Source organism: Stegostoma tigrinum, chromosome 11 (genome assembly GCF_030684315.1).
Source record: "Stegostoma tigrinum isolate sSteTig4 chromosome 11, sSteTig4.hap1, whole genome shotgun sequence".
NCBI lineage: Eukaryota > Metazoa > Chordata > Chondrichthyes > Orectolobiformes > Stegostomatidae > Stegostoma > Stegostoma tigrinum.
Window position 1 is genome coordinate 22978762 of NC_081364.1, and position 16310 is coordinate 22995071.

Genomic DNA, 16310 nt, shown 5'->3' on the forward strand with positions numbered 1-16310 from the left:
CCTGGGTGGTGTCGTGGAAAAGAGGCACCAAGGGGTTCAGGTACATAAAACTTTGAAGTTTGCATCACATGTAGACGGGGCAGTTAAGAAGGTGTTTAGCATGCTTGCCTTCATTGCTTAGAACTTTGAGTGTAAGGGTTGGGAAGTCATGTTGATTTTGGGAAGTCATGTTGATGTTATACAGGATGTTGGTGAAGCCTCTTCTGGAGTACAAAGTCCCGTTCTGGTTGCCCTTTTAAAGGAAGGATATTATTAATCTGGAGAAGGTTCAGAAAAGATTTACAAGAACAGTGCTAGGATTGGAAGGTTTGCGGTACAAGGAGATACTGGATTGGCTGGGACTTATTTCACTGGAGTGAGGGAGATTAAGGGATGATCTTATAGGGGTTTATAAAATCATGCGGGGCATTGATAAGATGAATGCCAGGTGTCATTTTCCTACAGTGGGTGATTTCAAGACTGGGGGAATATTTTTAAGGTGGGAGAAGAGAGTTTGCTTTTAAAACGGGCAACTTCCTTCCCCCCACCCCCCCGCAAGAGAGTGGTTCATGTGTGGAGTGAAGTTCCAGAGGAAATGATGGACGTGGGTACAGTTACCACATCTCAAAGACATTTGGATAAGTACACAAATAAGAAAGTTTTGGAGAGATATGAGCTGAGCAGAGGCAGTTGGGACCAGTTTAGTTTGGGATGTCTGGTCAGCCTGGACTGGTTGGACTAAAGGGTCCGCTTCTCTGCTGTATGGATCTATGACTCCTATATTTGAAGCGTGACATGAGTTAGAAGATGCATCTGCAAATAGCTGGCTTGTTAAGTCAAGTTCTCAAAAGGTCTACATTACTATGGTCAATGGCAGCTGGGATCATCTTTATTCATGAGTTGGTTAAACACATCAGCCTGCAAGATTCTCTCCTTTAAAACCATCTAAATTCACACCCCACTCCAGTGTAGTGGGAAAAGATATGGACGTTGGTAGCAATACTGTCCAGTAATCACTCTAATCAGAGATAACAAAGTGTGAAGCCGGATGAACAGAGCAGGCCAAGCAGCATCTCAGGAGCACAAAAGCTGACGTTTCAGGCCCAAAACGTCAGCATTTGTGCTCCTGAAAGGCTCCTTGGCCTGCTGCGTTCAGCCGGCTCCACACTTAATTGTCTTGGATTCTCCAGAATCTGCAGTTCCCATTATCTCTGATCACCAATTTGACTTTTGTTTGGCTCCAGAAATAATGCATGAGAAAGCTGCAAAAAAAACTAGCAGCATACAAGTTAAAAGGATTCTTAACATTAATTAGCATTATATAAATGCAAAAAGGACAGAATAAGCCCATCATATACCTCCTAAATACATTCCATATTGATGTGTATCAATTCCTCTGATGGTAGGAGGAATATCACTGAAGAAACAGGAATGACCAATTTACTGGGAAATTCTGGAGAATTCTTCTCCAACATTTAAAAAAAATTAAGCAGGTTTGAGGAGACTACTCTAATCCAGTCCTCAGCGTTATTCCAGGTAACTAATAATTATAACTGGCAATGAACATCTTATGCTAACCAATTAATAAAGAATGAAATTACACCTTTCAGAATCAAATAAAAACAAATAATGAGTAATTTTTATGTGGGTATGCTTTATTGGTCTACATAGTCCCACAATAAAATTAATAAGTCGCTAGCCTGGATTTAGTGACACTGGTTTGCAGAAGAATTATTGGTCAGTAAACAAAACATCCTGGTCTCATCAGCTAATTGGTCAGCAGAGCAGGCAAACTTGCGCCTGGGTCAAAAGCTCACTTGAAGGATGGCCAGAATCTTATTTCCTGAGTTTTTCCAAGATGGTCTGGTGTCATATAGGTGGTACCCTAGCTCTGAAGGACAGGAGGAAATTATAGTGGGTCATGCCAACCTCCAACCGTAAGTAATGTGGTCTCAGTCAGGGCCTACCTACCACGTAATGCAATAAGAACCAGTCTGCCCATTGACAAGCACCTAATACTGACTGCAACAGACCAGCTGCTCTCGGTCTCACTCACCACCAAAAATAGTGAACGGCAGCACTGGAAGATAGGGATGGAAAATCGATAGACAGGACTGCTCCCCTTCAATTTTGCTCTCTGAATCCCAAAGGGACGGGAAAACAGTCAAGAACAATGGATTTTACTTCTCCGTTAGGTCCAACCGTGCTGTGCATTTTGGTGGGACAAAGTTCTTCGAATCTTAGCTCTGAGAGCTCTACCCAAACCGTTGAAAAATAGAGAAACCCACAATTAGGAGTCAACAAAAGTGTTAACACGTGCAGAGTCAATGCATACCTCCTGGAACAAAAAGATTTCAACCACTACAGACGCCGTCATTTTCACTGCAGGAAATCACACAGTGCATCTTTCTTTGTTCCTCGCTGGCCCAGCTTACTCTTAATCAACTCTGTGCCATGCAAATTATTGAAACAGATACTAGTAAAAGTTCAAACTTACCTAAAACTCATTTTGAATTAAATGCAAAAGAAATTAAGCACAGTTTCCGAAACGCTATGTGTGCTGATATTCAGAACTCGGTAAAATGTAGCACCATCAGTAACGCAAATGCAACCAGCTCTTTGCTGGGAAGGGAAAATAAATATCATCCAGGCTCTACGCCCTAAACATAATGAGCGTTCATAATATCGAACGCAGTGCAGACACTAGCGGGGTTGCTACGTTGGCAGCAGATAAATAACCACGTTCAGCCACGCCCACTTCGGCTGCATCACACTTGGGTATCAGCCAGTTAGAGTCAGACAGCCCTTCCTTATATCCACAATGAAAGATGTAATTGACTTCGAACCGCGCTGCTCGCAGCTTTGAGTAGCCACTTGATCTATTTACCGCCTGCTGATACTAAATGTGGCTTTTTTTTATTGGGGGGAGGGAAGAACCCTACAGTTCAAAGGGAGAAAGGCAAAATCCTCTAATTAGTGCAAATCTTCCAGCACTTCCTTCATCAGTTTCCCAAGCTACAGTCTCAGAGTACCAAATCAATCTTCCAGGCAAAGACTTTTCTTTTAAATTCATCACTCTCGATGTAATCGCTCCTGTGCGTGCTTCTGCTCTTCTAACAGCAAAACGACAGCAACAGCAGATTGGAGCATTCCTCAGAGCTAGAAAAGTGCCGTAGAAAGGAGAACGGGAAAAGGTGCCTTTCCTTCTGTGACTCATTTTCCAAATCAGAGACAGATGTTATGTTAAAGGGACCGATGGGCTCATAGGAATAGTCAAACAATACAATTTTATTTTGCAAAAATTCTGTTTTTACAATAATCGTAAAAGCAACTGGTCATTTAAGCCCCGCACATGAAAGTACAACTAATGGGTAACGGAAACTTAATCTAAATTTGCTTTCTATTAGCACAGAGGATTCATGTTCAAATCCGTACATGTCCAAGCAAGTCTTAGGGATGGGCATACAATATCAGCATTCCGCAGAGCTAGAGAGACTATCGTAATGACTTATCAGGCTGTCATGACATCAAGATCAAAACAAACGACGCAACACAGATCCACCCCATGTGAAACATACGAAGGCGTCATCTTGTGAAGCCAGTCGAGATACCCCAACGTGCCATAAAGCAGTTTCTTGTATTATGCGCTGAAAAAGGCCCTTCGGTCCATTGAGGTTAAATTTGTATCACAGATAATGGGAACTGCAGATGCTGCAGAATCCGAAATAACAAAGTGTGAAGCTGGACGAACACAGCAGGCCAAGCAGAGTCCCTGGTCCAAAACAACTAGAAATTTAATAAAACCCGAAAGAACTGCAGGCACTGTATATCAGAAACAAAAGCAGAATTGCTGGAAAAGCTCAGCAGGTCTGCCAGATCTGTGGAGAGAAATCGGAGTTAACGTTTCGGATCGAGTGAACCTTCTTCAGAGTTATGTATCTTCTTTACTCAGACTTGTGTGTTTAGGAGTTGGGACATTTACGTTGAGATTGTCCAGGAGATTGATGAGGCCTCTTCCTGAGTACTGTGTCCAGTTCTGGTCTCCCTCTTACAGGAAGGAGATTATTAAGCTGGAGATAGTTCAGAAGACATTCCCCAAAATGTTGCCAGGAATGGAGGGTTTGAATTATAAAGAGAGGCTGGGTAGGTTGGGATGTTTTTCACTGGAGCACAGGAGGTTGAGAGGTGACCCTATAGAGGTTTATAAAGTCATGAAGGGTATAGATAGGGTAAATAGCAGGTGTCTTTTCACTCAGGTGAACAATTTCAACACTAGGGAGCATATTTTTAAAGTCAGAGAAGAAAGCTTTGGAGAAGACACAAAGGGCTTTTTTTCACTTTTTACAGAGCGGTTCATGTGTGCACTGACCTTCCAGAGGAAGTGGTAGATGTGGGTACAATTACAACATTTAAAAGATATTTGGATAAGTACACGAATAAGAGATGTTTGGAGAGATATGAGCCAAGCACTAGCAGGTAAGGACTAATTTAGTTTGGGATAATGGTCTGCATGAACTGGTTGGACTGAAGGATCTGCCTCCATACTGAATGACTCTACAATTCCATAATTATTCAAATCCCATTTTCCAGCACTTGGACCACAGCCTTGTAAGCCTCAGGAAGGATAGATTAGCCTTGGAAGGAGGACAATGCAAGTTTACAGGAATGATAGCTGGACCTTGGGGCTTATGCTACGAGGGGAAATTATACAAATCAAGCCAATTTGTATTTGAATTTAGATAGTTAAGAAGTGACCTATTCAGTGTTCAGGTCATTAACAAAAACAAAAGTGGCAGATACAGATAAACTTTTTCCACTAGTTGGAGGCTCTAGAGCTAGGGAACACGGACTAAATTTAAGGCCAGACTGTCCAGGAGCGATGATAGGAAGCATTTCTACATGCAAAAGGTAGTAAAAAGTTTTAGAACTCTATTCTGCAAACATCAGTGGACACAGGATCAGTTGTCAATTTTAAATATGTGATACATAAATTGTTGTTAAGCAAAGGTATCAGCGATATATGAGCCAAAGGCAGCTCTATGGAGTTTGGCCACAGATGAACCATGAATGGCAAATCTCATTGAATGGCAGAATGGACTTAAGGGGCTAAATGGCCTTCTGCTGTTCCTATGTTTCTTGGCATCTTAAGTGCCTACTTGATGTGGTCCAAGTGCTGCCCTATTAGCTCATGTAATATAATCTAGCTCTGGATTCTTTACCAAAATAAAATGTGTGCGCCACCCCCTATTGTAGCACCTTCTCAACTGCCTACTCTTTACTACAGCAAGTTTCTTCTCAACTCAGGAAGCCTCTCACAAACAGACAGCAGGAGTAGACCATATAGTTTTGATTTGATTTAATTTATTATTGTCACATGTTCTGAGATATAGTGAAAAGTATTATTCTGCATGCTAACCAACGAATCTTAACTTACATATGTACATTAGGGTAATTGAACAGAATGCAATAAGGTATTAACAGCTCCAGAGAAGATGCAGAGAATGATCAACTCTGACATATGAGACATGCATTCCTAAGTCTGATAAAAGCAAGGAAAAAGGTGTTCTTAAATCTGTTGATACAAAAGTTTGAGAACACGTATCTTCTGCCCGATGGAAGAGAATAAAACTCGGGTGTTCTCACATTGTCGCCGCCGGTTTCACCTTCCTTCTCCCTCCCCCCAACCCTGCTGTCTCGTGATTCTCAGAAGTTTGAAATAATCACATTGTTTCACACAGGTATTACAGCTGACAACAAACAAGGATTCTCAGCTCATTATGTGCTGCGGGAATGATACTTTTTTTTTGGTTTGGTACACAGAGGGCAGTCCATTATTAAGTACTGTGGCATCCCGAATGTAGCTCAAAACAGTTTTCAAATATGAGAACAGATATAATAGCATTCTTTTTAAAAAAGTAACACCCCTACATATCAATGATTGTTTCAAATCATTAAGTCTTAATATATTAGGTCATGACTAAAGAAGATTAACAATCAACTTTTCTAATTGAATTTAACACCTCAGGTGTAAGTTATAAAACTACTTAACATTTCAGAAATGGCTATTTACTGACAGGGTCGAAACCCTAGGGTAAGTTTGAAAGGACTGACAACAACATTTAAGGAAACTTAAACAGCAGATCCTAAGGCACACATAACATTTATATAACTTCACTTTATAAATTACAGCACCATCAGAAAGGAACCAGACTGTATGGAAGTGAGCAGTTGTCAGTTTAAATGACAATGAATTGACCATTCCTCGAACTATTCACAGACATTCAAAGATAATCTGTTTATTCAGATGGAAGCAGAGCAAGCCAGTAAATGCACTTTGGAAAACTGACCCTGGCTGAGAAGGGGATTCCATTGGCCATGCAATCCAAATCACTTTAAACAATGGCCTAGCAATGAGGGTGTTCCCAGCTTACCGCGACTACATTTGGTAACTAGTCAATTTGTGAAGTGAAATCATATGATAGAAAGAAAACACTTCGTATTTGAACCCACGCCCTCCACCTCCTCCAGAACTTCCAATTCCCTGGCCCCCAACACCCTCATTTTCACCATGGACGTATTCCGCATGCAGATGGCCTCAAGGCCCTCCGCTTCTTCCTGTCCCGCAGGCCCGACCAGTCCCCCTCCACCGACACCCTCATCCGCCTAGCCGAACTCGTCCTCACCCTCAACAACTTCTCTTTCGATTCCTCCCGTTTCCAACAGACAAAGGGGGTGGCCATGGGCACCTACATAGGCCCCAGCTATGCCTGCCTCTTTGTAGATTACGTGGAACAGTCCCTCTTCCGCACCTACACAGGCCCCAAACCCCACCTCTTCCTCCGTTACATTGATGACTGTATCGGCACTGCCTCTTGCTCCCCAGAGGAGCTCGAACAGTTCATCCACTTCACCAACACCTTCCACCCCAACCTTCAGTTCATCGGGGCCATCTCCAGCACATCCCTCACCTTCCTGGACCTCTCACTCTCCATCTCAGGCAACCAGCTTGTAACTGATGTCCATTTCAAGCCCACCGACTCCCACCCACCCGCCTGCAAAAATTCCATCCCCTATTCCCAATTCCTCCGCATCCACTCCCACGATGAGGCATTTCACTCCCGCACATCCAAGATGTCCAAGTTCTTCAAGGACCGCAACTTTACGCCCACAGTGGTCGAGAACGCCCTTGACCGCGTCTCCCGCATTTCCCGCAACACATCCCTCACACCCCGCCCCCGCCACAACCGCCCAAAGAGATCCCCCTCGTTCTCACACATCACCCCACCAACCTCTGGATACAACGCATCATCCTCCGACACTTCCGCCATCTACAATCCGACCCCACCACCCAAGACATTTTTCCATCCCCACTCGTGTCTGCTTTCCGGAGAGACCACTCTCTCCATGACTCCCTTGTTTGGTCCACACTGCCCTCCAACCCCAACACACCTGGCACCTTCCCCTGCAACCACAGGAAATGCTACACTTGCCCCCACACCTCCTCCCTCACCCCTATCCCAGGCCCCAAGATGACTTTCCGTATTAAGCAGAGGTTCACCTGCACATCTGCCAATGTGGTATACTGTATCCATTGTACCCGGTGTGGCTACCTCTACATTGGGGAAACCAAGCGGAGGCTTGGGGACCACTTTGCAGAACACCTCCGCTCGGTTCGCAATAAACAACTGCACCTCCCAGTCGCAAACCATTTCAACTCCCCCTCCCATTCTTTAGATGACATGTCCATCATGGGCCTCCTGCAGTGTCACAATGATGCCACCCGAAGGTTGCAGGAACAGCAACTCATATTCCACTTGGGAACCCTGCAGCCCGATGGTATCAATGTGGACTTCACCAGCTTCAAAATCTCCCCTTCCCCCACCCGATCCCAAAACCAGCCCAGTTCGTCCCCTCCCCCCACTGCACCTCACAACCAGCCCAGCTCTTCCCCTCCACCCAATGCATCCGAAAACCAGCCCAGCCTGTCTCTGCCTCCCTAACCTGTTCTTCCTCTCACCCATCCCTTCCTCCCACCCCAAGCCGCACCTCCATTTCCTACCTACTAACCTCATCCCCACCTCCTTGACCTGTCCGTCTTCCCTGGACTGACCTATCCCCTCCCTACCTATACTCTCCTCTCCACCTATCTTCTTTTCTCTCCATCTTCGGTCCGCCTCCCCCTCTCTCTATTTATCCCAGAACCCTCACCCCATCCCCCTCTCTGATGAAGGGTCTAGGCCTGAAATGTCAGCTTTTGTGCTCCTGAGATGCTGTTTGGCCTGCTGTGTTCATCCAGCTTCATACTTTATTATCTTGTATTTGAAGGGACTGCTTTTCCAGGGTCAGGAGAACCATGAGAAGACTGAGTGAGTAACAGCAAGTCGACTCATGATCGAATTCCCTGGTGACCAGCCATTCTGAAAGGAAATCCCCTGCCTGTATTCAGACATATAGGCATCATCTTCAACGTTAATCAAACAGCTGCTAACCTCAGAGCAAAGGACAAAAGATCATCAGTCAGCATTTTAAATCATATTGCTGTATAATTAAGAAAGATTCTCAAATGCTTCATGCAACCATCCAAGTTCTCAGTCTACAGGATCAGAATATAAATGATTTTCTTTCCTGACTCTTAAATAATTTAACGTGCCTTACTGCATTGTAACTTAGATCTGCATGTGTTGTATTGAAAGCGTAAGTGAGAGAGAGTGGAGTGCTTTTCTGAATTTTTTTACATGCTGGGTGTTAAATGCATAAATGCTATATCCTTTCAGTTTAACAATTACAAACAGGTTACAAGAAAACTTATCTATATGCGTCTGTTAGTCGCAGCATGTAAACAGTTACAAGTCTTGTTTTGCTTCTCTAAAAAAAAATATTGTTCATGGTATCACATGGGTGACAGAATGTTGTGGCTTTTCTATTAACCTAAGGACTTGGATGACAGCACTCGGGAAAGACTGGACCAATCATCATCTCTGGATGAACTGACCAAGATCCTAGAGTCCTTAGAAAAGAATAAAACTCCCGGAAGCAATGGCTTACTGGCCGAGTTGTATTCAGCTCTGTCAGACTTGATTGGCCAGGATCTATTTGAGGTGTATAATAGTATGCTTTTGGCATGTAGCACGTGTGAATCCACATGGAAAAAGATCACCAGCCTCATCCACGAGCAGAAGGAGGAGAGGCGGAATTTAGACATTGGCAACCAATTTCACCAATGAATGCAGATTATAAATCATGCTTAAAAGGTGATCATCAACAAGCTCAGGTCTGCTCTGGGACTAGTAATTTACCCCAAACAAACCCGTGCTGTACCGAACAGGATGATCTCTGACAGCCTTATGCTCCTCAGGGTTGCAACTGTCGACATGCAGGACAGGGATGAGACATCTGCCTAATCAGCCTGGACCAGGAGAAGGCCTTTGACAGGATACTGTACACCTACATGAGGGACATGCTCTTCCAAATGGAATTTGGGAATGGAATCCATAATTGGACCCAACTGCTCTATACCGGCATAATTATTGCAGTCTCAAATCAATGGATGGAAATCAGAAAGCTTCCCTAGGCGGGGTAGCCATCTCTCTCCTGCTTGTTTGTGTGTTGTACAAAGCCTTTTGCCGAGTTCATCAGGAAGGATGTGAGCCTGAAAGGGGCGAGTATTCCAGGCAGCAGAGGGCTGCCAGTCAAAGCCTCCCTGCGCATGGATGACATATCCGTTTCCTGCTCAGATCTGCTTTCAGCATGCAGACTCATGAACATCTGCAACCAGTTTGAACTGACTTTGGGAACCAAGATAAATCAAGGCCATGTTCTTTGCGAACCTGGCCCTCCAAACCTTTATCGCTTTCACTGTTAGGACTGATTACCTAAAACCGTTAGGTCTGTGGTTCGGAGGAGCTTGGCCACATGCCCAAAATTTGAAGTAGCGTTTCGCCAAGGTGAGGCAAAAAGTGGGCTTTTGGGAGCACTGTTCCCTTTCCCTGGCCATCTGAGATACTCTAGGTGTTGTATGTGGCACAGGTCTGACTCATTCCCTGAACATGTGCCATGACAGTCAATCGAGCTGTCCTCTGCTTCATCTGGAGGTCAAAGGTGGGCTGTGTCTACAGGGACACCATGTACAAAGCTCTGGGGAAAGTTGGGGGGGCGGGGGAGAGATGCTGGGTTTAGAGAACGTACCTGACGCCATCCTCATTACAATGGCACCTTCGTGTGTGGCTATATTAAGCCATGTGTAGACCCTCAGTACGCAAATACCAAGTGTCATTACGTACGGAGATTCTACCTGTCCCTGGTGTTGTGAAGGATGGGGCTGCCTCATTGCTGCGGAATGCACCATGTAGTTGGACAGTTCCATATCACCTGCTCCTCGTGGAGAAAGTTACAAAGGAAAACATATTTGATGACAAACTGATCAGGAATTGGTCAGCACATAGCGTCCTCAAGACTCTGCAGGAAAAGGAGAGGCTGGATCCTGTCAGGTTATTCCCTGAGCAGACTGTCAAAGTCATTTGGCAGAATGTCTCATCAGAAGAGCTTTCCAACAAGCACAAAGACACTGTTTGGCTGCTGGTGGGAAGAGCAACTACGTGGGACTCCAGCGCATACTGCTATTGAAACAGCTGCAGGCGTTTAGGGACCGCCACACAGCTCCTGCTGGAATGTGCCTTTGCAGGTGAAATCTGGACAGAGATGCAGTGGTTTTCGTCAAGTTCTGTCCTGAGCAGCTCCATGACACAGGACGCTGTGCTCCATGGTCTGTTACCCGGGACACACACCAAAACAAACATCAACTGTGCTTTAAGAACCATCTATTCGGTGAAAGACACTCTCTGGTCTGCCCGAAACTTGGTCTTCCAGTGTAGAGATTTAACCTTGACCAAGTTCTGCAGAACTGGCAAATTCTGAGGTCCAGGACTACATGTTGAAGAACACACTAAAGCTTGGGGCAACTGCTGCCAAGGCACTGTAGGGCAAGACCACTAAGCTCTTTCTGCCAAAGCATAACAACAGTCTATTCAGTTAAAAGGACTCTCTTTTTACCTCAATGTATGTAAATAGTATCTGGCATGAGTAAGAAATGCCTTTGGCTTTTGTAACTGCAAGGAATGTCAAATTCCAATGTTTGTTTTTCTTGATATTGCAAAGTCTGTACGGAACTGCATCAGTATCTGTGGATGTAGACAAAGAGTTTTTGTGAATATAGCATATTTTTGCAATGGAAACATTTCCATCTGATCTGAAGCCACAGATTGCAGTCAGTCTTTGGCCTGGCAAGTCCCCTCAACCTCTCGTGATGAAGCTGCAGCTTATGTTTAGTTTCGAATCACCCTGCCCACCTGTTTTTTTGTGTATTTTGCAGCTTCCTGCTGAGCCCACTTAGCTTGGCTTCTTGCATTACATGTTTCCTCTTTCAAACTCCCTAACACTCTCACTGTTTGTAATTGGTCTCCAATAAATTATCTCCAACCTGTGTTATACTGTTAAATTCCAGCTGAATTTCACTAATTTGTTGCTAGACTTTGGCACTAGCTTTTCCCTCCCCTTTTTCAAGTTCTTCATTTTGAAACACATGAAGTCCCCACTAAAACTGTGATCCAGGTCTGTGAAATATAGGTTCCCAGTTTCCAGGAGTGCACTGAAGTCACCAGGTATCTGCCACAATTCCATAAGGAGATTTTGCCATGTTTCACATGTTGTTTAAAACTGTAAGTTGGATATTAATGAGGTGAGTTGTCCCATCAACAAGATGTTTACCTAATTACAGTTTCCTTAATTGGTAACTCGCAGCTGCCATGTCACTTGGCAAAAGCATTATAAAGTGCAGCAAGTTGGTTCTGAAACTGATATAGGTCCCACCAGATTTCTCATCTGATTCTTCATATGGGGAGATGATAGCCTACAGGTATCATCACTGGACTGTTAATCCAGAGAGCCAGGCAATATTCGGAGGATCCGGGTTTGAATAACGCCATGGCAGATGGTGGAATGTGAATTCAATAAAAATCCGGAAGTAAGACCCCAATGATGATCACGAATCCATTGCTGATCGTCAGAAACAAAAACCATCTGGTTCAATGATGTCCTTTAGGCATGGAAACTGCCATCCTTAACTGGTTTGGCCTACATGTGACTCCAGAGCCAGAGCAATGTGGTTGACTCTTAACTGTCCTCTGGGCCATGAGATTTGGGTAATTAATGCTGACTTAGTCAGTGATGAGGACCCAGTTCTGATGAAGGATTCCAACCCAAAACAGTGACTTTCCTGCTCCTCTGCTGCTGCCAGACCTATGTTCTTCCAGTTTCACTCTGTATTGACTCTGACTCCAGTATCCACCATTTTTGCTATCTCTGACTCCATTGTCTGATGAATAAATAAAACAAATTCTGCCAAAAATCACACTATTATACATGTCACTCAGATCCCTTTAAGATTCCACCCAAAGAACCAGCTACAAGCTCAAAAATACACTTTTTATCTTCCACATCAGCAGGACGAAGCAAGAAAACAAAAAAGAAAACACCAACTTGCAGGCAAATACAGATCTGTTCTTATTCCAGAACAAAGCGTTAGCTTGAAGCTGTTTTCCATTGGTTATTGGCATCTGGAATTTGATCCATTGGTCTCATGAATTGGTTTTTCTGACTGTTGATAGAGTCCTGAGACCAGCAAACATGGGAGCGACAGCAACATTGTGATAAGATCATACAAACACATTGCAATCAAGTCTCGATTGTCACAATACCACGAATCTACATCAGTGAATAGACTAGAGTTACATCAGTCTGCGAAGGCTGGCTACATATTGAAATGACCAAATGATGGAATGTGTTACGGTTAACACACACTTTCCCTAGACATGAGGCAGTATGAAAGAAGTTTTTAAAGAACTTCCAGTACAGTAGCACAATATACCTATGAACTCAAAGTTAAAAGACTAGATGAATACCCACTTGCCAACAAACATGTTTAAACTACATTAAGAATACTCCATAAGCATTGAATTAATTAGTATGGGAGCACAAACCACAATGATGACTATTGTACAACTTAGTTATCCAGCAATTTTCCTCATCTGACCCAATTATGAAAATAAATGTCATTTTGAATATGCTAATTTCTTCTTAAAATGTTTGTAGAAGGTGGGTAAAGGTTAGATTTACAGCAGTTACTGACTACAATGAACATGGGACAGAAATGGCATCAGCAAGCCTGTTAAATTAAAAAAAGACAAAGCAAAGAGTTTTTAAAATGGCAGTGCAAACAATGTTGTGCAGTTGGGCTGTGATATCATCTGCATTGACGAGGTGTAAACAGTGGAAGAGCAAATATAGAGAGTGCTTTCAAATCACTTGTACACTGTGCACCAACAATGGAAAAACCTTCATACTTCTTCCAAGAGGTAATGGGAACTACAGATGCTGGAGAATCCGAGATAACAAAGTGTGGAGCTGGATGAACACAGCAGGCCAAGTAGCATCTTAGGAGCACAAAAGCTAACATTTCGGGACAAGACCCTTCATCAGAAAAGAGGAAGGGAGAGAGGGGGAGGCAGATCGAAGATGGATAGTGGAGATGATAGGTGGCGAGGAGACAGACAAGTGAAAGGGGCGGGGATGGAGCCAGTAGAGGTGAATGTAGGTGGGGAGGTAGGGAGGACAGACAGGTCAAGGGGGCGGATGAGGTTAGCAGGTGGGAAATGGGGGTGTGGCTTGAAGTGGAAGGAGGGGGTAGGTGAGAGGAAGAACAGGTTGGGGAGGCGGGGACGAACTGGGCTGGTTTTGGGATGCAGTGGTGGGAGGGGAGATTTTGAAGCTTGTGAAATCCACATTGATACCATTGGGCTGCAGGGTTCCCAAGCAGAATATGAACTGCCGTTTCTGCAACTTTCTGGTGGCATCGTTGTGGCACTGCAGGAAGCCCAGGATGGACATGTCGTCTAAGGAATGTGAGGGGGAGTTGAAATAGTTCGCGACTGGGAGGTGTTGTTGTTTATTGCGAACCGAGCATAGGTGTTCTGCAAAGCAGTCCCCAAGACTCGTGCTGCTCCATCCCCACCCTTATCTGCTTTCTGAAGGGACCAATCTCTGTGACTCCCTTGTTCGCTCCACACTGCCCCCAACCCCACCACACCCGGCACCTTCCCCTGCAACCACAGGAAGTGCTACACTTACCCCCACACCTCCTCCCTCACCCCCATCCCAGACCCCAAGAAGACTTTCCACATCAAGCAGATGTTCACCTGCACATCTGCTAATGTGGTATACTGCATCCGCTGTACCCGTTGTGGCCTCCTCTACATCAGGGAAACCAAGTGAAGGCTTGGGGACTGCTTTGCAGAACACCTATGCTTGGTTCGCAATAAACAACTGCACCTCCCAGTCACGAACCATTTCAGCTTCCCCTCCCATTCCTTAAACGACATATCCATCCTGGGCCTCCTGCAGTGCCTTTTTAAATCTGAGATACAAGCCGTTTGTCAGTATGGACAGGAATTGGATTCCCTACTGAGCATGCCACTAAGTTTTCCGTACTATTTAGTGACTATTGTCCATAACATTGCAGTCCTTTTCCTAATCTGTTTGTAACAGTAAGGAGAAACAAAGCTACCAGGTTCCATTCATTCAACTGCAAAGCAAAGGAGAACAGTCAGAGCGCCTTTATGAGTCAATCATATTTTATTTTGAAAAAGTCTTTGAAAATACAACAAAAGCTGCTATTTTTCATCATTTTTAGGTTTGTTTTATACAAATGCACAGTCCCATCACTTTTGAAACAGCACTTTGTAAAACAGATTCAAAAGCACCAGTTAAACCAAAGCCGAAGAAAAAGGTGAGTTTTTTTCTGAGCTCTGGCCTTGTACACAATCAGTTCTAAACATCCTGTTTAATCAATTGTTTGACAGCATTCAAATTTCACTGCTAAATATACAAATGATGCTTACTGGACTGTCAGTACTGCACCAGTTTAGAAGCTCATAGTAACTTTGTGAGGGCAACCAGTAATTTTTGCCAGGAACTGAAGCCAGACAACTCATCATTCCTTTCATCTTAGGCCAGCAAGTTTAATAGTTTCTTCTGGCATCAACTTTCTTGGTACAGATTTTACATCCCCAAAAAGCCAATCATATCCTGCTGATGTAATGATGTAGCTAAAATAATAATTGTTTTGGGCATTTAGCCTCTGGAATTTAGATTACATTCCAAATCAGATTACTGGAATGATCTCTGTTGCAAGGGTTTGAAAATTTAAGAGTTTTTGAACAGCCTTATTTCAGTTCTATAGTATAAAACGGCCAATGAAACTTCACACATTACTAAGACATTGTTAGGGTAAAACATAATGCTCAATTGTGTGTAGGTCATGGTGTATGGGAAGTATAGAACGTTTTTCACCTTCATAGCCACACACATACACATTTCTCCTTGATCACCTCCAACTAACTTCACTTCGCTGTCCAACGAGAAGATGAATGAATGTCCTCAACGCTCATCCATCTCCAGGCTGCCTCTATGCCAATTCTGGGGTTGATGAACCTAGTTCTATTTTACACCCACCTCCACAGTGTTAATTTGGATCTAACAGTGCCCTTTGAATCAAGGTGTTCAGCTGAATCAGGAAGTTTGCCAACTTGAGCTACCCATGATCTTAATGAATGGTTAAGGGGCATTTATGACCCACTCTCATTTCTTATCAGTACAGAGTGACTTGCTGCTCAGCTGATTTCCGGTTACAAATGACTGCACTTCTTAAGGGACATGACAGGGTAAAGGCTGAGAGGCTATTTCCCCTTGTGAAAGAGTCTAGCACCAGTGGGCATAGTCTCAAAATTATTAGGCACCAATTTAAGAATGAGATGAAGAGAAATTCCTTCCCTCAGAGGGAAGTGTGTTCGGAACTCCTTGCAACTGAGACTTGTCAGGCAGAATCCTTGTGTATATTTAAGACTGAGACAGATTCTCGAACGGTTAGAAAAACAAGGATTATGTGGAAAGGGCAGGAAAGTTAACATGCAAAGTATCAGATCAGCCATGGTCCTATTGAATGGCAGGGGCAGGCTAAAGGCTGAATGGCCTACTCCTATTTTTTATGTTTTTATGGATTTATATTGCCTTGGGCTTGAATTCCTCTTTTAAGGCAAATTTTTTATGAAATCAGATTCTCAAAATGGCATCGGGTTCCGGCAATTTGGATACAAGTCTGTAATGGAGAACAAGGGGCAGTTTCCTGAATGTAATTAAAAGGTCCGCTTCGCCACCACTCCATTGTCCCACCATTCCTCCCACACTCTGACTCTACACGTTCCAGGTTACTACTCAGGCCA

At 43.9% G+C, this 16310-nt stretch overlaps 1 protein-coding gene across 2 annotated transcripts in view; it reads right to left on the minus strand.

The window, feature by feature from the left end:
- shisa10.1 (shisa family member 10, tandem duplicate 1) overlaps positions 1–16310 on the minus strand; it is a 70115-nt gene that overhangs the window by 38600 nt on the left and 15205 nt on the right. Inside the window, exon 1 of one of the 2 annotated variants that reach the window (XM_048548211.2) lies at positions 2477–2705. The exons of the other annotated variant lie outside the window; for it this stretch is intronic. Within the exon in view, the coding sequence (XP_048404168.1) occupies positions 2477–2487 (11 nt within the window). The 5' untranslated portion in view covers positions 2488–2705. Of the gene's footprint in view, positions 1–2476; positions 2706–16310 lie in introns of those variants that run through there. 2 annotated transcript variants of the gene reach the window in all.